Source organism: Peromyscus californicus, unplaced genomic scaffold, assembly GCF_007827085.1.
Source record: "Peromyscus californicus insignis strain IS unplaced genomic scaffold, ASM782708v3 Scaffold_8__1_contigs__length_139910024, whole genome shotgun sequence".
Classification (NCBI taxonomy): domain Eukaryota; kingdom Metazoa; phylum Chordata; class Mammalia; order Rodentia; family Cricetidae; genus Peromyscus; species Peromyscus californicus.
In genome coordinates, this window is record NW_026294606.1 from 94,041,506 (window position 1) to 94,066,251 (window position 24,746).

The 24,746-nt window shown below is 45.1% G+C and overlaps 1 protein-coding gene across 1 annotated transcript in view; it reads left to right on the plus strand.

The window, feature by feature from the left end:
* Nucleotides 1–3,417: 3,417 nt before the first annotated feature.
* The window catches only part of Cdyl2 (chromodomain Y like 2), a 197,026-nt gene continuing 175,697 nt past the window's right edge, over nucleotides 3,418–24,746 (plus strand). The window contains exon 1 of the mRNA XM_052727883.1: nucleotides 3,418–3,842. Coding sequence (XP_052583843.1) covers nucleotides 3,819–3,842 — 24 coding nt within the window. The 5' untranslated portion in view covers nucleotides 3,418–3,818. The remainder of the gene's footprint in view (nucleotides 3,843–24,746) is intronic.

The window sequence follows — 24,746 nt, forward strand, 5'->3', positions numbered from 1 at the left end:
TTGAACCATTAGAGTTGGGGATTATTTAGTACGTTGGAATACATTTACATACAGGGTACATCTAGATATGGAAGGACCCAGAGGGTGATGAGCTTGCATCAGAAACCTAGTAGATAGTGATGATAGAAGAGTCAAAAAGCCAGTGTGCAGAAGAGTCCCCATGCTCAACCCATAGACAGGCATCAGAGGGCAACAGGATGTTTCACACTAGAAAGACAGTGTTGCTTCTGTCAGGGCAGGGGGGCTAATCTGTCCTTGACTAGTAAACTGGCTGATTTTGCTTTATTGTAAGGTCATGCTGGGCAGCTACCTCCTTCCCTTTCATCTTCCCATTTTGTCCCAGATTTGTTCCAGCATAGACTGAGCATCACTCTCTCCATCCATCTTCCCCTTGTATCTCTGCCATTTCTTTGCACTCATCCCCACTTTCAATCATGTAATTTTGATTAAACTGCCAATCATCATATCCCTCTACCTCCCAGACGGTCTTGTGACTTATGTCTGGCCAATCATAGTGTGCTGTCAGTGACTGACTACAGTGATTGGGCCAAACAAAGTGTGAATGGAGTTATGGGCCAATCAGAGACATTCCTTGGGATTTATAAATATACCCTGTGAGGTGAGGGGAGCTGCCAGGTGGCAAGCAGAAAGCTTATTTTCAACAGGTGAAACAGCAGCCTGCAGAAAGTAGCGGAGAGTGGTAGAAGCCACCTCCTATCCCTTGAGACCTTAATACCAGCCAGTCTTGAAAGTGATTCCATCCTTTCTGAATCTGCACGGGTCAAGTCACGAGGCTCTTCCTGTAGGTGGGTTTCACTGAGTTTTCTGTCCCTTGTCCTTGAGCAGTGTACGGTTAGTTGGAAGGGTCTAACCTAGTTTATGTGAGATGGTGGCACCCTCTCCCTTTCCATGTTGTCATCTGAAGAATTTGGAACGGCACTGTCCAAAGGGTGAAGACCCTTCCCTCTTTCAGCCTCAGGAAGCATCTCTCTTTCCTGGAAGCCAGCGTGGGCTGGGGAAATAAACTTGAAATAAAATAGTATAGTGATGGGTGGGTGGTTCACCCACAGTTCCAAACCTTAGTCATCTGTGTATCCTTTCTTTCCCTAGTTGCTCGCCCCTCCCCCAGTCCTTGACTTGCACACATCCTGTTAGTCACCAGGTCCTGTTGATCTGGATCGAATGCTTGGTGGAAGTAGGTGGAGCAGCCATAATGCAAGTTAGATGACTTCTTTCTTGGGGTCATCTGGCAAGTCCAGTTTTACATCCTTATTTTATTGCTGCCGGGGAGGACCACCACAGCTGGTCTCCCTGTCTCTCACCCCAATCACATGGTGGATCTTTCATATTTCTTGTAGACTTTCCTCTCCTTGCCACATGCTTTGACTGATGCAACTTTCTCTTGGCTCACCGTCCTGTTACATGGCAGACTTCTTGGCTTAGGGTTCAAGACCCTCCATGAGCTAACCTGGCATCCACCATCCAAGGTCACTTTGGAATCTTGCATTTCTCCTACTGCAGAACAGCCTGCCATCTCCTTCCCTCCTCCCCAAGCAGAAGCCCAGTCCTTCCTCTGTGAGTTCTCAAGATTCTTGTCCTTATCTTAATGAAATATCCCGAGCATGCTGCTCCTCAGTGAGAACTCACTTCCTGAAACCCTGAAAACCAGTCTAAACTAGCGATCTTCAAATCTCGTTCCCAGGGAGAATTTGAGCATAATAGTCAAGTTTTGGGTATGTGTTCCCCCACCCCAAAGTACTGATTATGTTTTTGAATCTGACTTAGTATATTATGTCAAATTCAGTTTCTTTCTTGCTATCATCCCCTTTCCAAATGACATTCTCAGATGATGGCGGCATACCAATTTTTACCCAACAGTTGAGACTCATTCAGGTTTCTTTTGCTACCTATTGACTGAGAGGTAGTTATTATTAATTATATTATTTAAAACGGTGGCCCCTGGGGAGATACCATTTAAGAAGAGGGAATGAACCTAAGGTGATGCCAATTCCCGCAGTTTCTAACCAAATGTACGTTTGTATTTATTCCCCACCTTCACCATTTCCTCCTCTCTACTTCAATACTGAGTTTTCACTTGAAATTGGAACACAGTTTGCTATTTTGACATACTCTGCGACAAGCATTGGTTCTGGATCACTCTCCACCAGCAATTGTGATCCAAGTTTGTGATACTCGACAAGCTCTTGTCCTGCCCCTCTTCAGGAGGAGAGGCTAGGGTTCAGATTAAGACATAAGTCAGCTTTCCTGAGTTCCCTGGGGGGATGGACAGGCCATAACACCACAGGTACATGGATCTTCCATGGTGTTTGTCCACCAGCACCCATTTAGAAAGGGCAACAGGTGATTTCACCACCGTGCGGCAAACAGCAAATGACTGAAGGAGCATATAGCTTATATCCATCATATATTTGGATCAGAAAAAGACAAGGTGGACATTGGAGCTTATGTGAAGCTCTTGTGTCCCCGTCCAATTTCAGAACACTCTGTCCAGGTTCCGAGACAGCCATGTTAGTACACAAGGAGAAGCCTTTCAGCACAAGGGTGACCATATATATGTAAAGGATGTTTTTTAGAAAGAGATAACTTCCCGTATCCCTCCCTCTGCCTCCCTCTGCAGCCTGGCAGTAGTTGCAGCTCCCGTTGAGACACACAAGGAACCCTTCTTCCCTTCCCTGAGCTGCCTCTTCTCTTCCCTCTGGCATTCAAAGTCCATTGTGGGCAGGGTCTCACTGGTGGCCGCAGACACTTGTGGTCGGGTGGACTTTGGGAAATGTTTGCTGATTAACTGATGAGTGACTGGATAGTGGGGCGGGAGGGCTGCCGAGGGAAGGCCACACCTGGCCCTAAACTCTTCGCAGGGTTTAGTGGAAATGAATGGCCACTATGTCCTGGCTCTCCATGGAGCCTGTGGATGGACCACTTCATCTTTTTCTCTTCTTGAAAACCCATCCTGGAAGCAAGGGCCCCTTTAGCTCCCAGGGGCCAGGTCTCCAAAGACTGTGCCCAGTTCCTTCCCCGGGAAGGAGAAGAGTGGGGTACCCCTGAAGCAAGAAGCAGGACTGAAGAGGGGCTCCCTTCCATGTGAACTGCAGGTAGAGACCTGCCTCCAAGCTTCCCTTTCGCAGCCCAAGCAGGTCATGCGGGGTGGGCACCTGGCCGGGCACTTTGGGGGCCCTCGTGGCTGCGCGCGCGCGGTCGGGCTCGGGAACGGTCCCCGGGCTCGGCCCGCGGTGGCCGCCGCCCCCTCCGCCCCGGGGGCCGGGCTGGGCTCCCGGGAGGCGGGGACTCGCCCAGTGGTAGCAGCGTCCGGGCGGGCGGCGGGCGCGGGGCGGCTTCCTGCAGGCGGCGCCGGGGCGAGCCGAGCGCTGCAGTCACCGGCCTTGGGACGCGGGGGGCCCGGGAGCTCGGGGGGCCGCGTCCGAGGCTTGGGGCGCGCTGCGCAGCCGTCGGTCGCCGCTGCCCGCGCTCGTGTGTCGCTGCAATCGCCGCGGCCGCCGCCGGTTACGCCAGCCCCGCCGCCGCCCGCTCCGATTCTGCGCACAGGCGGCCCCCAAGCCTGTCATTCTGCAAAAACACAGTTTACTCAACACGCCGCACACACTCGCGCGCGCTCACACACACACATACACACACACACATACACACACACTCGCGCGCGCGCGCACACACACATACACACACGCACGCATACACGCGCTCACGCGCGCGCGCAGCCCGGGCCCCCCGCGCGCACACGCACGGGAGCGCGCGAGCGAGCAAGACGCGCACACCCGGCGAGCCAAGTTCCGCAGCCTGGCATGGCTTCTGGGGACCTTTACGAGGTACGGGGACGCCGGGGCGCGGGCGGCGCCGGGGAACCGGGCCGGGCCGAACCGGGTGCGAGCGGAGTCCTGAGCCCTCGGGTGGCGGCGCCGGGGATCAGAGGGCGGCGGGGGGACCCGAGGGTGTCGGCGGACCCGAGGGTGGCGGCGGGGACCGGAGGGTGGCGGGGGCCCGGCGCGCCTCCCGCCGCCGCCTCCCGCGGCGCCCGCTCCCTCTTTCTCTTTCTCTCGCGCACACACTCTCTTACTCCATCTACTTTGCGGCCTTGGAGAGGGGAAGGAGGAAGCCGGGCGGAGCCGGGGCGGAGGGAGGGAAGGTAGCGGTCCCGGGGAGGTGCTTGCTCAGCCTCGACGAGCCGCCCCAAGTGTGCAGAAAAGTACAGGTAAAAAAAAAGAAAAAAGAAAAAAAAGTCGCCGCCGGACGTGCGAGGGAATGCAGGGGGCCACGCTGCGGACTGTCCAATTTAGGGGTGCCGAGCCCCCGGGGGTGCTCGAGTCTGGACTGGGAGGGGAGGTGAAGGTGGGTGATTGTGTGGAGCCAGGCTCTGGGGAGGGGGAATGCAAAGGAGACGAGTGCTGGGGCGGAGGGGGGTGCTCAGAGGACACCTCCCTTGCCGTTCCACAGGGGCCACTGAGTGCCTGCCCCCTCCCCCCACCTGCTGCCTAGTTCCCCCCTTCTCTGGGCTCTGAAGCTCTCCTTGCAGGGTCTTGGGGGCGGTCTCTGCTGGTGTCATGCCTCTCAGGGTGAAAGGGGAACTGCAGAGGGACCCCCTAGGTGGACCGTGGAAGTTGTGTGTGGGTGGTCAGACTTGTCAGGAGGCATGGGTGTGAATCCTGTCCCCAGAACTCTCTAGCACATTCAGGGGCTAATTCTTGTCTCCAAGGCCACACAGGTAGTAGTGGGCACTGGATATTTTGAAATCGGTCCAAAATGTTGAAAGAAGACATCCATCTGTCATCTTTTGAACAATAGAGAAATACCTATGGTCTCTGGGGGGAAAGGGCTTAGCCACAACCGTTCTTGCGTGGGATTTGGACCATTGGACAAACAAGAAGCCACCACCAACCCCAGGGGAGGGTGCCCTCAGAGGTGTTCCTTCTCAAGAGGAGGTTCTGAATAAAGAAGCCAAAGGGACTGGCCACCCTCTACCAGCAGGCCTGCAGATCCTGAAAGGAACCAGTGTCAAGGGTCACTTTGGGCTTCCTACCCCCACCCTCCAGTTCGAATCAGTCACAATAGCTGTCATTCTTAAGGTGTGTCTAAATTTCCATGCAGGTTGAGTTAACCTTTTGGGTAAGAGACTGACTGCAGTGTCAATCCGCTGCAAGCTTGTTCCCTGGGCCCTCCTGGAACCCCAAGCTTCCCCGGTGGTAGATTTGTTGACTGGTGTGAGAGGAGAATGGAAGGCAGGCCAGTAGGCATCTTGGCTTCCTGTGTATCCAGAGCCTTTGGGATGATTCTGGGCTTGGTGAGGTTCAGCGATGGATTACTAGCCATTCGGCTCAGGTGGGACCCATGTAAAAAAATAAGTTGGCCTCTCCTCTACCCCATGGCCTTTCTTGTGCTTGTGCTGATAGAGAAGCCAAGGTTGGATAGAAACCTGATGAGAAACTGACAGATGTAGCCAGTGAGCCACCCAAATTCATCGATCCTTTTCAAGATGGTAGGGCAGTTCCTGAAACCAAAAGTCAAACCCACCGAAATGAAAGCATTTGACCAAGCTCCCCGAAGTGTGACCAGTCCTACCAGAACACTGGCAGAAAGCGGATGCCATTTAGGGACAAAACTGACCTTGTGGGGGTCATGGAATTTTCTCATGGATGGTGAGTTGTCTCAGAGCTGCTGACTTTGCCTGGGTGACAGGTGGCCTTGTGAAGACAGGAAGTGGACGTCATAGGAGACATCGGTGCTTCCCATTTAAAGTCTGAAGCTTACAAACCTTCTGGGGATAATTTCTTGCTTAATGTTCATCTGAAACTGCCATTCTTAACCTTGCTAATTATAGTCATCAGATGAGTCTGTGAAGATGGGAGTTTCCACAATGGCCTTGAACTGTCTCAGCAACTCAAGGGTGCTTATTGTAGTTCAATAAGCAGGACAATAATAACAATTACTTCTGTGGTGGTAGGTAATTGTATGAGATATAAAATGGTTTTCCTGTGGCTGATTATTTGCACAGCCATTACTAGAAGGGCTAAATTGCATTATGAGACGATAACCAATGTCAACGTTTTTATAGCCTGTGCCTCCATTACATAATATGGACTGAGGGATTTAATTGGTTGTTCAAATTTAACTTAAAAATAAGAAGTGCCAAGTATACTTCAGTACGTATATTTCTAGCTGTAAAATTGTTGTGAGCCTTAAAAATAGTCTGTTGAATAAGAAAAATAATCTGGGCATATTCAGTGCAGTTACTGACCTTAATGGAAATAAAAAAGACATCTCATTCTATATGATGGTATTTCCTTAATTAAATATTATACTTGAGTGTATGCAAAATGGCTTATCATAACCTTTAACCAATAAACCATATTTTGAATGGTCTAGGAGTGATGAACTTTGTAACATATATTCCACCTGTGTGTCTGCTGATGTTGTTACCTTTGACCCTTTATGGTGAGGATGATGTTCAGATAGCAGAGATTCACCTTCTCTTTGGTGATTTTAGACACCTTGGTTATAAAGAGCAAGCCTTCCCCAGAGAGCTCTGTTAGGGACTTGGGTGCTGATTTTAAAGACACCAGAAAAATGAGTTTTGTTTATATGATGATGCTCTTCAGTCTTGGTGAGGAAACCTGGAGCAGCAGAAGGTTCTGAAATTTGGATTTTAGATGGATTGCTCTGTTTTATTTCTCTGATACCAGAGCTCTCACCCTCTTCTGATACATTCTAGCTATCATGTATAGGAAGGTTATTTCAAATATTGATTGATGTCTTGGAGTAGTGGTTCTCAACTTTCCTAATGCTCTGACCCTTTAATACAGTTCCTCATGGTGTGGTGACCCCCAACCATAAAATTATTTTCGTTGCTGCTTCATAACTGTAATTTTGCTACTGTTATGAATCATAATGTAAATATCTGTGTTTTCTGATGGTCTTAGGTGACCCCTGGGAAAGGATTGTTTGACTCCCAAAGGGGTTGTGACCCACAGGTTAAAAACTACTGTCTTAGAGCCAGATATGGCTGGATATAAAATGTAATTCCCCCCAGATGTGCTAGTAAACATATGAGATATCAGAAATAGTCTGTGAGACAGTTCTAGGCTCTGTGTGTGTGTGTGTGTGTGTGTGTGTGTGTGTGTGTGTGTGTGTGCGTGCCTTGCCTCATTGCTAGATATGAAAAGTATCATTGAATACCTTCAGATGGAGCAGAAGATTTTTAGTTTGTCATTTTCCACAATGCCTCTTATACAAAAGCACTCATTTCCCCCCATGTTTATTCTATAAACCTGGATCTAGAAGACATTAGAGTTTTCCATCCCTGGAGTAGTTAATCATTTGCCAAGATGGTTGGGTATCAAGAACTCATCATCTGTGGCACAAGAAAACCAATTATCTTGTCTTTTTTCTTGTTCCCTAACTCCTCACACATTCACATACTCATACTCATGACTCTTATCAGTGAACAGAAAACTGGGTTCAGTAACCAGAGAGCACATTGAACGACCTTTGACATTCTTATGTTGAGAGTTACCTACTTTTCTTCCCCAGCTCATGATCTCTTGGTAGTGGTAATACCGTGTCCTAGTTATGTTTCTGTGCTGAGATAAATCCACTGACCAAATCAGCTTGAGTGAGGAAAGATACACTTCCATATTACACAGTCCATCATCATGAGAAAAGTCAGTGTAGGATCTCAAAGCAGGAACCGCAAGGCAGGAACTGAAGCAGGGACATGGAGGAATGCTGCTTACTGGCTTGCTCCCTATGGCTTGATCAGCATTAGCTTTCTTTATTTTTTAGTACAGTTACTGACTGTAAAAGAAATGAAAAAGACATCTCTTCGTACATGATAGTGTTTCCTTAATTAAATATTATAATCGAGTATACATAAAATGGCTTATCATAACCTTTAACCAATAAACCCTATTTCGTGTGGGTTAGGCATGATGACCTGCTTTCTTATACAACCCAAGACTATGATCTGTCCAGGGGTGGAACAACCCACACTGGGCTGGGCCCTTCCACATCAATAAAATGCCTCACAGACATGCCCACAAGCCAGTCTGAGGTAGGCAATCCCTCAATTGAGATTGCCTTTTCCCAGGTGACTTTAGTTTGTGTTGAGGCTGACGGAATCTACACAGCACACACCATGAATAGGGTGGCTCAGTTCTTTCTCTAGAAAGGTGTCTTCCTTTAGAGAAGCTGGCTATCTTCCCTTGGAAGGGGGGATTGCATTTAAACCTCCACCATGTGGCTTTCCTTGCTGTTCCGTGGTGTCTCACATCCTTTGCCCTTGATTAGTTGACATGAAGGACAAGGTACTTGCCTTTCTGGCAAAAACGTTCAAAGAGGATGCTTTCTGTGTGTGTAGAGTGACTGACGATTACTGAGTTGGACCTGATGGCATCTCTGTGCCAGCCTCTGTTTGTTGATGCTTCCTGAATCTCTATCTCCAAAAAAAAAATGGCTGTATCTTTTTTTGGGGTGTGTGTCACATACATCTCTCCCTCCTTATGTTCAGAGCTATATATGTGCAATTTTCTGTGTGTTTGCACAGTTATATAATGTCCTTTATTACAAATAAAAATAACAGAATACTTTCCCTTTGTTAAAAGACATTGACTTTAGTTGCAAATGAACCCTACAGTAATGAACACAGGTCTCTCTCTACCTGTGGCAGGGCGTGTGCAACCTGTGTTCTACAGAGTCGCCCATTACAAGTAGTAGAGCTTGCGGAGGGAGACGGCTCTGAAGCAGGTCATGAAAAATGTATGCAACCTTGTGCCCACAACATTGACTAAGCTCCAAACAAATCTAGTAGAAGTACATCGACTGGTGGGTCCCTCATTAAGTCCAGTGGTCCTTTACAGTGTTCTGGTAGAGCTGACAATTCCTTGTTTCTCTGTAGATTGCCCAGAGCACTCACTTCTAATAAACATGTTTTCTGACAAAGTTAAGTCTGGTCCATTACTTTATTCATTCACTCACATGGAGAGCAATGTTGTCGGACCCTTTCATGTGTTCTTTTGGCTTCACTCTGCAGCTCAACATGGTGGTGGTGCCACTGTATTAGCTACCACTCATTTTCAAGATGGTGACTGAGAACATTTTCAGCTTTGCTTGTGCTAATGTTTCTATTCATTGTTGAGAGTCTTTCCTTGTGAGAGTGCTTGCCTATAACTGCTGCAAGTATTAATATTAACAAGTTGAAGAAATGGCATCTCAACCTACATGACTTTCTTGTGATGCTGATGTCATTTGCCTAATTAATCAACCACATCTAAGGACCTTTCTGTCAAAGACATGACTTCTTAAATCTCTGCACACATGTCTTTCAAGGACGATATACCAGTTGAGTTGGAATCTTGGGATCATAGTACTATCTAAGGAATAGGACTAGGTATTTGATTCTCCAGTGAAGATCCATTGGCTTATTTTTAAGCTGTTCTTTATTGTATAAGGTGATTTCTTCAAGGCCTAAAGCTATCCTTGAAGGGAGATAAAAAAGGGCTCTTGTAACCTGACCAATTTTTAAGAACAGTTCAGGCTGGGTGATTATAGACAGTCTTAGTATCAGAGACATGCAATTATATTTAACACCTCTATTGGACAGTGAAAGGTGGTCTAGGCTGGCTGAGTTTGTAGCACCATCATTCATTTATTTTTTTGTATTTACAGACCAGTAAATACATGCCTCCAACCAGGGAAATGATGGTGGTGTCCCCTAAAAGCCTGTGGTCTATTGGGAGATAATGTAAGAGAACAAAAGTTCATAGTCAGTGGGGAAAGTATTCGATGGAGAGGATGAGGCATTCAGGAGGATGCTGAGGGAGGGATGCATGCTATCCAGGCTGGGGAAGTGAGAGAAGGCTTCCAAGAGGAGACTCAGCTAGGAAATGAATGTGGCCAGATCTGCAGGACCTCAGCTAGTACCCTGTCAGGACTTTTAATGAAAGGCCAATTTTCTCCTGAATGTATTTGCTTTTTTGATAACCAGTCCCTGTTATTGAGCATCTAGATTTGTAAGCCATTATGTACTGGTGTTATGACCATCCAGAAACATCATTTTGATGACATATTGAACTGTTTTTCCCAGATTAGATTCTAAGAAGTAATAGTTTGAAGAATGTGGATATTTTTACTACTCTTGATTCATGTGTTGGTTTGAAAGAAAATTGCCCCTAAAGGGAGTGGCACTATTAGGAGGTGTGGCCCTGTGGAATAGGTGCAGTCTTGTTGCAGGAAGTGTGCCACTGTGGAGGCAGGCTTTGAGGTCTCTTATATGCTCAAGATACCACCCAGTGAGACAGTTCACTTCCTGTTGCCTGCAAGATGTAGAACTCTCAGCTACCACTCCAACACTATGTCTGCTTGCAAGTTTACATGCCCCACCATGATGATAATGGACTGAACCTCTGAACTGTAAGCTGCCCCAACTAAATGTTTTCCTTTATAAAAATTGCTGTGGTCATGGTGTCTCTTTGTAGCAATAGAAAAACTAAGACAGAAGTTGGTACCAGGGACTGGGATATTGCTGTGATAGGCTTGACCATGTTTCTGTTTGGAGGAATTTGGACTTTGGTACTTTGGGTTAGGAAAGCAGTGGGGTATTTTAAACACTGCTTAATTGGCCATACTGGTAGGAACATGGAAAAACAGTGGTGCTGTATGAATTGAACTCTGGGGGCCTGGCTTAAGAGGTTTCACAGAAGAATGTGTGGCCTAGAGATGGATCTTGTGATATTTTGGTGAAAGATGTGGCTCCTTTTTGCCCTTATCTGAAGAGTCTGCCCGAGGCTAAAGTGAAGAGTTTTGGATTCTGTTGGCAGAAGAAATCTCAAAACAGCCTAGTATAGACTCTGTCACGTGGTTACTAGTGGTAACTCTAATGAAAATTTATAATGAAAAGGAGCAAGAAAATGTAAAATTTGATGAGAAGAGGAATGGAGTTAAGTGGAATGGAATTAAGTCCTGTGCTCAAGGAAATAAACATATTAGATGGAATAAAGGGAGTGGTGATCTCAGGGCAAGATCCCACCCAGCTAAGTTTCCAACTTGTGAAAAGGAATTAAAGAAAAGCTTAGAGCCGAGTGTGGTGGTGCACACCTTTAATCACAGCATTGAGAAGGCAGAGGCTGGCAGGTCTCTGAGTTTGAGGCCAGCCTGGTCTAAAGAACAAGTTCCAGAATGGTCAAGCTTAGGCACTGAAGGTAACCATCAAATACAAAAAACTGGTAAAGATGTAACTGAACAAGGGGGCCATGTTCCAGCCCAGCAAGCAGCCAAACTTGGCAGCTTTGGCCAGATGGTTCTGGTTTTAGAGTCAAAGATAGAAGAAAAGCATTATGGAACCTTCCTTTGTGACTAAGGAAAAACCATTGAGGGCAGGCATGTGTCAGGGTTGTCCCTGAATGGAGGCCCAGAGAGGCCATTGTGTGAAGCTGTGAAGGAGAAGCCTGGATTGCTTTGGAGACCCAAAGATGTTAGAGATGCCAGAGTCATGAGATACATGCCTGGGAGTGCTGCTAATGGAATGGAACCAGCCCAAGAAAAAGTGTTTTGCAGTCAACAAAGCTGAAAGGAGTTGGAGATCTGACGAGCACTTTGACATCAGACATGGAGATGCAGAGTTTGGAGTTTGCCCAGCTAGTTTTCAGTCTTGCTTTGGTCCAGTATTTCCTCACTATGCTCCATTCCCTACATTTTGGAATGGTAATGTATATCCTGTGCCATTGTGTGTTGGAAGTATGTGATCTGCTTTTTGATTTTGTGTAGGTTGAGTTTTCCTGCCTGGCCCACAGTCAGGACAAATCTCTGACACCCGCCAGTCCCACAGTCATTCAGACCCAACCAAATAAACACAGAGACTTATATTGGTTACAAAGTGTATGGCCGTGGCAGGCTTCTTGCTAACTGTTCTTACAGCTTAAAATAATCCGTTTCTATTAATCTATACCTTGCTACGTGGCTTGTGGCTTACCGGTACTTTACATCTTCCTTGTCCTGATGGCGGCTGGCAGTGTCTCTCTCACCCAGCTTCCTGTTCTCTCAATTCTCCTCTCTGTTAGTCCTGCCTATACTTCCTGCCTGGCCACTGACCAATCAGTGATTTATTCATTGACCAATCAGTAACACATTTGACATACAGACCATCCCACAGCAATTTTGATTTTACAGGCGATTACCATTAAGAGATTGCATGAATCTCAAAAGAGACTTTAAACTTTAGACTTTTAAATAAGTTTGGGACTGTCATAGACTATGGGGACTTTTGAAGTTGAACTGAATGCATTTTTCGTTATGATATGATTATAAGCCCCTGGGGGCCAGGTAGTGGAATGTAGTAGTTTGAAAGAAAATGGGCCACAAAGGGAGTGGAACTATAAGGAAGTATGACCTTGTGGAATAGGTGTGATCTGAGGAGGTGGACTTTGAGGTCTCACATATGCTCAAGATACTGCCCAGTGAGACAGTTCACTTTATGTTGCCTGAAAGATGTAGAATTCTCAGCTGCCTCTCCAGCACCATATCTGCCTGCAAGTTGCCATGTCCCAGCATGATGATAATGGACTGAACCTCTGAACTGTAAGCAAGCCACCCCAATGAAATGTTTTCCTTTGTAAGAGTTGCTGTGGTCATGGTGTTTCTTCACAGCAATAGAAGCCTTAAGTAAGACAGTTCATAACATGAGATTTCACTTCCAAAATGGACAGTTGATTAAATTAGAGGAAGAATGGGAGCAGGTTGACCTGCCAACAGTGCTGCGTGCTCTTTTAGTAACTGGAAGGAGAGACGATGAATGGGAGTGGTGTTGGGGATGGAGAGAAATGGGCAAGTTTGGAAGATTTAAAAGGGATCAGCACAGTTTGGTTTATCAGGATTATATGTAGCAGGTGTAATATACAATATACAATGACAACCTACCTTTAACACGATGCATTCTTTTATGTGAAGGGAAGCTTGGATTGGAATTCAGGTTTGGTATGCCACTCTGCCAAGTGCTCAAGGTGTCAGGTTCTTTTTACCTCTACCCCGTTATCCTCAGTTGTGGCTTCTGTCCTCAAGGTCATTTTCATGTTCCAACTTAGCCTTAGAACTCTAACCATCTTTTTCAGAAGAGAAAAAAAAATGGAAGGCTGAATGGAATCGCCTTTCCATGACCAATTGTGATTCTGCTGTCATCTCATTGGCCTGAACATCTAGCTGCAAAGGAAGCTGTGTAGGAAGCATGGTTTTCAGTGGTAGTCTCCCTTGACCTGACAAAATAAAACTGCTTACCAGTGCATAGGAAGAAAGGAAAGCAGGAGTTGGGGGGTAATCCCTACGTTTCTGTTAGCCCATTGGGCTCATGTTGGAACCTGGGGAGAAGTTTTGTTTGAAGGAGGTATGGAGGCAGTGGAAAGGGCAGTGAGTCAGGGACCATGAAACACCCAAGTATAGGTTCCCATAGCAACAGGTACTCAAACTCAGAGCTCAGGAGTAGTATCTAATATGGAGACAGGTTGAGTATTAGTGTATGTACACAGATTGAGTGCTCTTAGTACACAGATTATAGTTAAAAACCAAAGAACAGTGTGTAAGCCTGAGTAGTAGCTCCTTGATGGGGAAAGTGGACATTTTAGAGGGATGAAAAGGAGAGTGGCTTTATAAGCAGGAGAAGTAAGTGAAGGGAAAACAAGGGGCTTTGCTGTGGTGGAAGTCAATGGAAAATTGAATTTTGAGAGAGAGAGAGAGAGAGAGAGAGAGAGAGAGAGAGAGAGAGAGAGAGAGACAGAGAGAGAGACAGAGAGAGAGACAGAGAGAGAGACAGAGAGAGAGAGAGAGAAACTAGTAGTGTCCATGGACTGAGCAATCAATAGGTTATTGCAACTGTGGGATGTAGCTGTCCCATTGAGTGTGCTGGGGCTGAGGAGGGCTTGATTGCAGCTTGATGTTGTTGTGGGTAATGTCGATGTAGAGATCTTTCACAGGCAGTTCTTTAGAGAATCTGGTGCAATGTGGAGGACAGAGTGATACCTGTGTGAAATGGGAGGAAGGACCAGCCATCTCCATCTCTCTAGTTCTACATCTGCTTGAATGATTTGCTTACCAAATGGTTGTGTTTTTAACTTCTTTGATCCCTTGCATTCTTAGACATGACTTTCCATAAGTCTTATGAGCCCCTTGATATTGTATCTGATGTCTTCAGTAATTAAAAAAATATGTATGTGTGTGTATGTGTGCACAAGTGTGCATGTGCATGCAATTGCACACATGAATACAGGTGCCCACAGAGGGCAGAAGAGTGCATTAGAGTCCCTGGAGTTGGAGTTACAGGCATTTGTGAGCTTCCTGATGTAGGTGCTGGGAACCAAACTCAGGTCCCCCGAAAGAAAAGCAAGTGCTCCTAACCACTGAGAAATCTTTCCAGTCTCATCTTCAGTAATTTTAATAGGAGAAAAAGTAGAATATGTATAATATCGTCACAAAGAACCTTTCCAATAAGTAAAATTGGCTCAAGGAAAAGGTTCAAGTCGAGGATTTGGAGATGAAACTCTTCAGTGAGGGCTTTACTGCAACAGCATTTGTCTGAGAAGTAAGGGACAGAACAGCCCATACTGCTGGCAGATTGGCCTGATGCTCTGTTATGGGATAATCTTTTTGTTCACTGTGAAGATGTGTCTTTGCCAAGGTGCCTTCTGATTGGTTTAATAAAGAGCTGAATGGTCAATAGCTAGGCAGGAAGAGGTTGGGTGGGACTTCTGGGCAGAGAGAGAAGGAGAGGAGATGAATCTTGGTGTGGGAGAGACCCCAGAGGACACAGAGAGGAAACAGAAGGTGCAAGATGGAAGATAAAAAGCCACGAGGCAAAATGTGTATTAATATAGATGGTTTAATTTAAGTTATAAGAACTAGTGGGACAAGCCTAAGCTATAGGCCAAACTTTCATAATTAATAATAAGTCTCTGTGTCGTTTTTTTGTGAGCTGGTGGCCCAAAGAAAAATCCATCTACAGTGCTTGGTTTTGGTTGCTAGCTTGCTTGGCTTAAGTTCCCAGTTTTGGGGTCAAATACCAATCTAGGTTTTGTAGTGAAGGTCTTTTGTGGATATGGTTAAAAGTTCCTAATCAGTTGACTTTAAGGGAGGTTCTTGCAGCCAAAGCTGATAGGCTTGAATCAATCAGCTGACATGCCTTAAGACTAAAACAGGCTTCTTGAAGAAGTGGAAAGCCTACCTGTGGCCATCAGTTTAGCCTGTGTCCTAGAGTTCCAGTTGCCCTTCCTGATGACCTCCTGCCCATGGATTGTTTTGTAATTGTCTCACCAGCTCCACACTGGGCAAGCCAGTTCTTTCCAATAACCCTCTTTGTGTGTGCCCAAGTAGCTCCGCTTCCTCTCACTCTGCCCCCGACAATGGTAGGCAGCTAGATGAGCCTTTTCACCTCTGATCCTTGGTGACCACCATTATAAATGGAGATAGGTCACTTATATTTTTGATAATACTCCTTCTGTTTGAGTTGATGGTTCCTCGAATGCCTTGTTCAGTGTGTGTGTGTGTGTGTGTGTGTGTGTGTGTGTGTGTGTGTGTGTGTGTAAGGGCAAGCCATGAGCCTAGGAGCTCAGGGTGGAGTGGACTTGGTAACTCTGAGAACCCCCCAGGAAGGCACTCCATACCACCACCATTGCTTGTGGTGTGTTCCACGACAGCCAGGGGAGGTACTGCACTTCAGCACAGGTAGGTCTCGGGTCTGAGGATCAGAGATGCCTCAGCCAGTCCTTGTCCTGAGAAGCTGTTGAAGGTGGAGATTGTCCACTAGTTCTTCCCACCCTTATCCACCTGTTCTTGTTTCTTGAGCTTACTGTCAGCCTCCTACATTGTCCCACTATCCTTAGCCAGTGAGTGGATGCCTGTATCTCCAGTGGTCACCACTCCAGTGAAAGGCCCATCTGTTGACTATGCCTGTGGAAAGCAATGGGCCCCTGAGAAGGGTTGTCATCTTCTAAATGGGTCCTGCTTGACTCCAGTTACCACACCTTTCCTAGAATCTCAGTTGCTTGATGAGCAACTCAGGGAACTATCAGCATGGGTACTTTAGGGGCACACCTATGGGACTGAGGCGCTGGATTACTCACTGCCGTATCAGGAATTCCCCCGACTGAGGAGCCACCGTCCCATTCTTGGAGTCTTCACCAGGGAATTCTCCTCCTTGACTTTAGTTTCCTTGTCCTTTAGCCCAGTACTTTAAAAACTGTCTCAAACCATAGAGATTATGCAAATGCTAGAGTTGGGTTTAGTTTTAAAAATAGTCATTGAGAGCTGGAGAGATGGCTCAGTGGTTAAGGGTTCTGGACGAGAACTCAGGTAGGATTCCCAGTACCCCCATGGTGCCTCACAATCAGATAGAACTCCAGTTTCAGGGGATCTGATGCCCGCTTCTGACCTTCACGGCACCGGGTATGCATGTGGCACGCAGACATGCAGGCAAAATACCCATATGCATAAAAATATAGTTACTTGTTGAATAATCAATAATAAATAGTATGTTAGTTATGTATGTGCCTATAACTATGCTGGGTACAGATTCTGTGGCCACGAGTGTATTTTAAATTCTTTTTGGGAATGTAGTAATTAAAATCCCAATGTTCAAATTAATCATTATGCATTTTTTGAGAGCTTGTATTTATTTGCATTATTTTAATATTTTAAATATGAGAAGCAACAGGTCATCACTATACAAGTCATACTTACACCGTTGGTCAAATCATTAAGAAAAAACTGTTAGCAGTTAGGAATGTTAGGAAACACAACAGACAACCCAACACCCGTATATGGTTGTGATCTGCCCTTACTCAGGAGTTTTCTATATTGAAAGATGGTGTTTCCTCTCCCTCCCTCCCTCCCTCCCTCCTCCCTCCCTCCCTCCCTCCTCCCTCCCTCCCTCCTCCTTCCCTCCCTCCTTCATTTCCTTCCTATTTTTTTCCTTTGTGAGCAGACCTCAGAATATTGTGTTTATTTTTACTGTCTTTGGGAATATATTCAAATTTTTGGTAAATGTATGTCTTAGTTTGGTTTTTTATTGCTGTGAGGAGACAGCATGACCAGAAAGCGCTTATAAAGAAAACATTTAATTGAGGGGCTCACTTACAGTTTCAGAAATTCAGTCAATTATCATCATGGCAGATAACATGGTGGCATGCCGGCAGAGGTGGTGCTGGAGCTGAGACTGCTACATCTTGCAGTCAACAGGAAATCAACTGACACACTGGGTGGTATCCTGAGTATGTGAAACCTCAAAGCCCGCCCCCACAGTGACATACTTCCTCCAACAAGGCCATACCCACTCCAACAAAGCCACACCTCCTAATAGTGCCACTCCCTATGAGATCATGGGATTAAGGGGGCCAATTACATTCAAACTAACACAATGTGCTTTCTTTTAAAAGCAACATTATAGATATGCATTGTTCTCAAAACAGTTCCTATCCATGTCTTCTCATGTGAAGTAGTACAGGGAAATACACTCTTTTTAGCACACATCTACCACTCAGATGCCACTCAAGGCTGAGGTGGTAGTGGTTGATGTATGTTCTAGTATGTAATAAGTGTGTGATAACAATTGGATATATTAAACTTTTGTTCGGTATTGTTGGGGCTTATTGATACATCTAGGTCCTCTGCCTTGATTATTTGAGAGAAGGAAGGGATGAGAACCATGGTTAGGTGTTAGAAGTCCATCCTTGAAACAGACAGACATACAAACAAATTTCCATTCTCAAAGATTTGGGGTTCAATGAAAATGAACCATACCTTGAGATTGCAAGACCACACGGTCAAAGCAACCCAAAGTAAACCTAGCCTGATACTGCTCACAGGCACTTTTAATAGAAAGTTCAAGGTCATTTTCTTATGCACCAGCAAATCAAACACAGGAGCAAGTTGATGGATCACAGACTGCTTGCAGGAAGGCAGGTGGTATTTTGAGGTTTCATGGAAAGCATTTGCTATTAAACTAGAATTTGCTGCTTGCCTCAGTTAATCTAGTCAGTTAAATTAGAAAACTAACTAGTCAGTTAAATTAGGAAAAGACATCTACACCAAAACTGCCCACATGTTCATTTTGACTGGGCAAAGTGCTCTATGGTTGAGTTCCACTGTTTCCTGCTGGACACCAGGTTCACTGACAGAGAGACTGTGTCTGGAGATCACTTGTGCTTGTAGTCCCAGGTCTTTGCTGGTGACACAGTAGCCTTAAGTCACCGCTCAGTGAAAGGAATGATTGAAAATATTGAAAGCCTATGCTTTCAGCCCACCTTATGCCAGACTTCCTTTCCCTGTGTGTGGTGTAGTTATCCCTCAGTCCTTCAGATGTTCCTGGAAATTGAAGTTATCACTTTGCCTGCCACTGGATCCTGAATAGACTTAGGTAGCAAAAGTCCCTCAAGGCAAATCAAACCCTCCAAACCACCATTCATCAGTGTGGATGACAACTAGATAGAGTGTAGCAGTCTCTATCTTCTGCATGTGACAGAGCTGCTTCACACTGAGCACACACAAAGGCCACCCAATGGCTTGCTGCCTCTGCCCTTGGTATCTCTGTCTCTACACCGTAGCCTCAGTGGATTGGTCCAATTTGATATACACCATCCATTCAAGATTTGGTTGCCTGGAGACAAACTAACTAACATAGAAACTTGTGTCTAGAGGGAATCTAGAAGACTGTTCTCAGGAGATAGGCCTGGAAGGATGTTGAGGAGGCAGGACTAGACAGATGGTGATGTACAGAAAGATGGCAGTTGAGTTCCCACTGATCTTATGAAAGTTATGGTGGCCTTTCAGAAACATCCCCAGTTAAGGCAAGGGGATGGTGCTCTTGAACCCCTGTATCAGCCATTCAGCACTGAAGGTTGCTCTGTGGGATGGGGAAAGGTACCTCCCCTGAGTGACATCTGTGAGATTTTAATAGCAGAGAGTTTCCTTGCATCTGTTGGATGTCCTTACTCATCTCCAAAGATGACCTGGACTGAGTGTCACATCTTTGTATTGACACCATCTCTTGCCATTTACTGGTGGGCAAGTCTTTCTTCTCTGGATCTCTTTGTATTCACATCTGCCACACTGATGCCTCTCTTGAAGATATCATTTGTCATTTGCTACCTTCTTGGAACTCATACCTGGTTTGGAGTACTGACATATTGGCCACATGTCAAGTTTGTGATAGGATTCCAGCTGCTCACGTGACATGAAACACAGGGAGGCATGTCACAGGGCATCACTTCTCTTGAGCATCCCACCTCATTCTTGGAGCATCTTCAACTGCCTGGTTGCCTCTGTGTCCTCATTTTCTTCTGCCTGTACCTTAAACCTGGCAGCTTACAAAATGGTAGTCTATCCCAGATTTCTTCTGACCTCTTGTACCAAACAGACTGGATTGCTGATTTTGGTGTTTCTGACACTTGCTTGGATTCTTCTTCTGAGCTCAAGAACTATCCATCTAATTCTACTTGGGCCCTTTAAACTCAATATACAAAAAGTCAAAATTAGAATCTTCCTTCTAGCCTTCATCTGTCCATTCTCAAGCCAGAAAGTGGTCTTTTTGTTTTGCTCAGACATGGTGTCTGCTCTGTTGAATCAGCAGCCTATATATTTCTGGCATCCATCTTTTGTCTTTTTTGTTCTTGTCACTGTAGCTCATGGGATACCTTTCATCATTTGAGTCATTCTAGTACCTCTCAGGTATCCATGCCAGCTTTTCTCTGGGGTGTCCTCACCAGGATCTGAAAAAACTCATGTTGTGCCATCTTCTGGTAGAGTATCTTTGGGAGGTGTGTCAGCTCTGTGTGGCTTGTCCTCCTTACCCCCTGCTGTTCCCCTGTGTGCAGGGTGTGTTCTACTCAGAGAGCTGCTTGCCACTCTTGAGTGTCCCATGATCCATGATTGATCTCCTCTAACATACTACTAGACGATGGACCAGCCTTGACTGTCAACTATGCTCCATCTTTGGGAGCATAGTTTCAACTCCTCCTGGTTTCTGCTTAGATGCCACACTTAGTAAAGCCTTGTTGCCTCAAGATTTAACAAAGGGTGCCAGAGAAGCTGAGTACTGCCTTGGCCTTGGTGAATTCTCTTAGTGATGATGAATAAGGCTAGACCTGTACTTTTGGTGACATTACAGCCCTGGACATTATATAGAAGCCTGACACCCAAGGTCTTCCTGGAATTTAAACACATGTTGAAAGTCAATCGATGTAATGGAACTTAAAGCTTTATGCCTCTTCTTTGGGATTCTACAGAATCTCATTCTTTGCATTTTAAAACTTGCTTAGATATACTATCAATGTTTCAACTTATTTTCAAAACCTCTCTTTAGATTGTGAGCTTTGAATCAGTCTAAAGTCTTCCATCTTTAACACTTGGAAAAGGACAGGACTAAAAAAATCTTTTCAAAGGAAGAATTAATATGCTCATGTCCTTCATGTGTGAGAGTTGAAGTTGTCTCAGATATCTCTATAGCCTTGTTGGCATGAGGCTGAAGAGGAACGTCCAACCTTTTGTGCTCCTTAACTCTAAGACTTCTTTTCTGCATCTTTGCTGGTCAGTTAGTGGACAATCATTTTCCTGTAAGTCAAACTCAGTGGGAGCATTGTATTTTCAATTAGACAGCACGGTCCTGTTTTCAGAAGATCACTAAGTCTTGGAGCTGACTTTGGAGTTTCAAAGTCATGCTGACTATTTCATGGACTTCTTTAGCAGGCGATAAAAAGCAAGAGCCCCTTTGACTGTTGAAGGAGGCAAATGTCTGAGATGCAACAACTGGCTGCTTGTGTTGTTGATTTCTGTGTGTGTTGCCCATGAGATAGAAGCAGTGTCTTCCTGTGTTCCTCTGGGGAGTTGCCTTGAAAATATTGATGGCATTCCTGCGTTCTTGTGCAAGACTTAATGAAGGAGTCCAGGGCAGCTTAGCATGGGCTTGGGTCCTGGTAAAGTCTCTTAGTGATGATGAGTGGATCTGAGACCTTCCCCCTCTGACTGACATCACAGGCCTTGACATTATGGAGAACCCTGATAGTTGAATTTTCCTGGAGATACCAATTCACATGTCAACTGTTGGAAGTCAGACCAAGGAATAGAATCCAAAACCCATGCTGTTATAAAGAGAAAAAGGGAGAAGGATTTGATTGTCCTGATATTTACATCATTCTATTTATTTATGTGTGTGTTGAAACCTAAAACCTTATCTGCTTTGAAGAACAAGATACACATGGAGACTGTGAAGCAGACTGTGGTTAATAGACAGTGGAAGGGAGCCATAGAGTTGTCTTTAGAGTGTGCATGGCTTTCTTTAAACAGCAGACCCAGCTTTCTGAGCAGATGTATACTTTGCTGCTGTGTGGCTCATCAGGTCAAGTTCTCATCTTCTGTATCAAACATGGCAGAGATGGAAAAGTCTGGTACCTTGAGGCATTTTTTCATTCTGTTGCCTCCCCTTTTTGTATGACTTCAACACTGACTTTTTGGGGAAGCTGGTGCAAGTCTCCTTTTAATTACTCATGATACCTCCTTTGAAGAAATCTCATCTTGGATCCTATTGACAATTGAATTTGTTTAGAGGACACTTCCTCGTGTATGAAATAGTGCAAACAGTAACAGGCATCTTCAATGAGTGTTTAATGTGTAGCCACTGCAGGAAATTATTTTTTTAATTAATTTATTTATTTTAACATAATTTCTTTATTGATTCTTTGGGAATTTTGCATCATGCACTCCAATTCCGCTCATTTCCCAGTTCCCCCATATCTGCCCTTCACCCTTGCAGCATCCCCACCAAAGAAAATTAAAAAAATTAAAACCAAACCAACCAACCAACCAATGAAACAAACAAACAAAAAAACCTCTTCACTCCTCTGTCTTTCCCACTTCTCCAACACCTCTTCGTTCTTCTTAGTGGCATTGGAGCCATGGTATGTCACACAGTGTACCCTTTGGTTCAATCAGCTTTACTTGCAAATGTTCATAGCAGTGAGTCATTGGTCTGGTTCAAGGCCTCTGGTTTCTGGTACACCATTATCACTGGGCCTTCACCGAACTCCTCTTGGATATCCCACAGCTGCCCTGAATCATGGAGATTCTGCAGGTATAGGTCCATAGGACCTGTCCCTTCACATGCTCCAGCAGATCATAGATGGGGTAGATGTTAGGATAGGCCAACCCAAGTCCTGGCTGTGGGCCTGGTTAGTAGCTGATCTGGTCAGTCTGGGCCACTGGAACTGGCCCCTCAGGCGAGGGGGAGAACCAGCTCTCCCCCCATGCCCATGGTGAGGGGTGGGACTACCTCTCCTGAGCGCAGGGTGCGGAGTGATGGTGGGGGGTGTAGCCCTCCATGAGGGTCAGAGTCAGCTCTCCCAGGGCCAGCAAAGGGTGGGGTGGGCTCAGCATGGCCCTATGATTTCATCATGCATGGTTCCTATGGCTCCCTGTGGTAACATGGGCCACAGACCCCAGCTGCAGCAGGACCATGGAACCAGACATGGCCCTCGGCAGCAGCTTGGGCCCAGATGACTGGGTGGCAGCACAGTCCACTCAGATCAGCATAACTCTGGTGACAGCACAGCCCTTGGACACCAACAAGGCTGGAAATTCTTTTTTTAATACTACTTTTTATTCTTTGAAAGTTTCATACATATATACATTGAATATTGATCATAGCCATTCACCATTGCCTCCTCCCAATCTCTCTAGTGACCTACTCCATATCCCTCCCAACTTCATGTCTTCTTTTTAAAAAAATTGTTATTAATATTCTATGAGTTCAGTGAGTGCTGCTTATATGCACATGGGTGTGTGGCCATCTACTGGGGTATGGGCAACCTACCATCAGCCATGACCCCAAAAAAAAGTCTCTCTCTCTCTCTCTCTCTCTCTCTCTGCCAGCAGTCATAAACTGTCAATAGCTCCTGGGGGGAGGTAGAGCCTCATGAACCCCTTCCCCACTCATGCTGGAACTTGATCTTGTATAGGTCTTGGGCAGATAATGCTATCTTCTGTGAGTTTATGTGTACCTTGTCATGTCCAGAAGTCAACATTTCACAGCTCCACAATGTTTCCCAAGCCTTTGAAGAGGGGCATTGATGTAGGTGACCCATTTATGCCTGAACACTCACAGTCACTTAGTCTCAGCACTTTTAACAGATGTGAGTCATTAACCTCAACCTACTGTAAAAAGAAGCCTCTTTGACCAAGATTGAGAACATCACAAATCACTTAATGCCCCATTTAAAATATATCACCCAGAATAGGGGTAGGTTTTATCAGTGAATGCCACATTTTATTATTTGGACACCAGATTCTGTCTGAATTGGTCTTAGGAGAAGACAGAAGCTGAATTTTCAGAATAAAAAACCATAAACATAAACAAAAACAAGAAAACTGAATGAACAGAAAGCAATGTGTAGGTAAAGCAGGACTCTGAGGAACATTCATAACCTTAAATGTAAGTATTGCAAACAAAAATAGTACACTGAGCATCCATCTCAAAACAAAAAGATAAACACAATAAAAGGAAACCATTAAAGCAAATGCAACTATAAAGGGATGTGTACCACTGCAGCAGGTCCATGTGGGGATCCGAACTCAGGTCCTTTGATTGTGTGCAGCAAGCGCTTTATCCACCAAGTCATCTCTCTAGCTCCACTTGGCTCACTTTCTGAATTGAATATTTTGCTTTTAGTTGCTGAGTAGTAGGAGTTCCTTTAAAAATATTTTTTGGATATTAAACCCTTATTTTGATTTGAAAACATTTTCTCCTATTTTATGTTATATTTTAAATCTCTCGAAAGTATCTTTTTTTTTTTTTTGAGACAAGGTTTCTCTGTGTGGTTTTGTGCCTTTCCTGGAACTTGCTTTGTAGACCAGGCTGGCCTTGAACTCACAGGGATCCGCCTGCCTCTGCCTCCCGAGTGCGAAAGTATCTTTTGATGCACAAAAATAATAATTTTAATGAAGCTCGATATGTTTATTTTTCCTTTCTCTACCCAGGGTTTTGGTGTCATATATAAGGCCAGAACTCCCAATACTGTGTAAGATAGAAGCAGAGGATATTGTTTTTTTTTTATCATTTTTTCATTTTTCTTTATTAAGAAATTTTCTACTCACTCTACATACCACCTACAGATCCTACCTCCTCCCTCCTCCCATTCCCCCAGCCCTCTCTCCCAAGCCACCCTACATCCCCACACCCCCCAAATCAAGGTCTCCAATGGGGAGTCAGCAGAGCCCAGCACACATTGTTTTCTTATAACTGATCATAAAAGAGAAAAGCTATCGATCTTTTAGCATCAAATATGTTAGCTGTGTGTTTTTCAGCTTTTACCATGTTGAGAGAGTTTCATTTTTTTTTTCAGTTTTCATATATATATATATATATATATATATATATATATATATTATGAAAGGGAATTGGTTTTGTCAAAAGCCCTTTTTGTGTGTGTTAGTGCTGCTTTCATTTTTAATGTGGTATGATACATCTACTGATTTTTATTAATGTTCTACCATCCTTGGGATAAATCCCTCATAGTCATGGTGTATACTGTTTGTGATATGCTGCTGAATTCAGTTTGCTAGAATTTCCTTGGGGATTTTTCTCTTTGTCATCTTTGGGATATTGTCCTCTAGGGTTTTTTTTTTCCCTCATCTTTGGTTTCAGGCCAGTGCTAGCCTCACCAAGTGAAATTATAAATATGATGCCTTTTAGTTTTGGG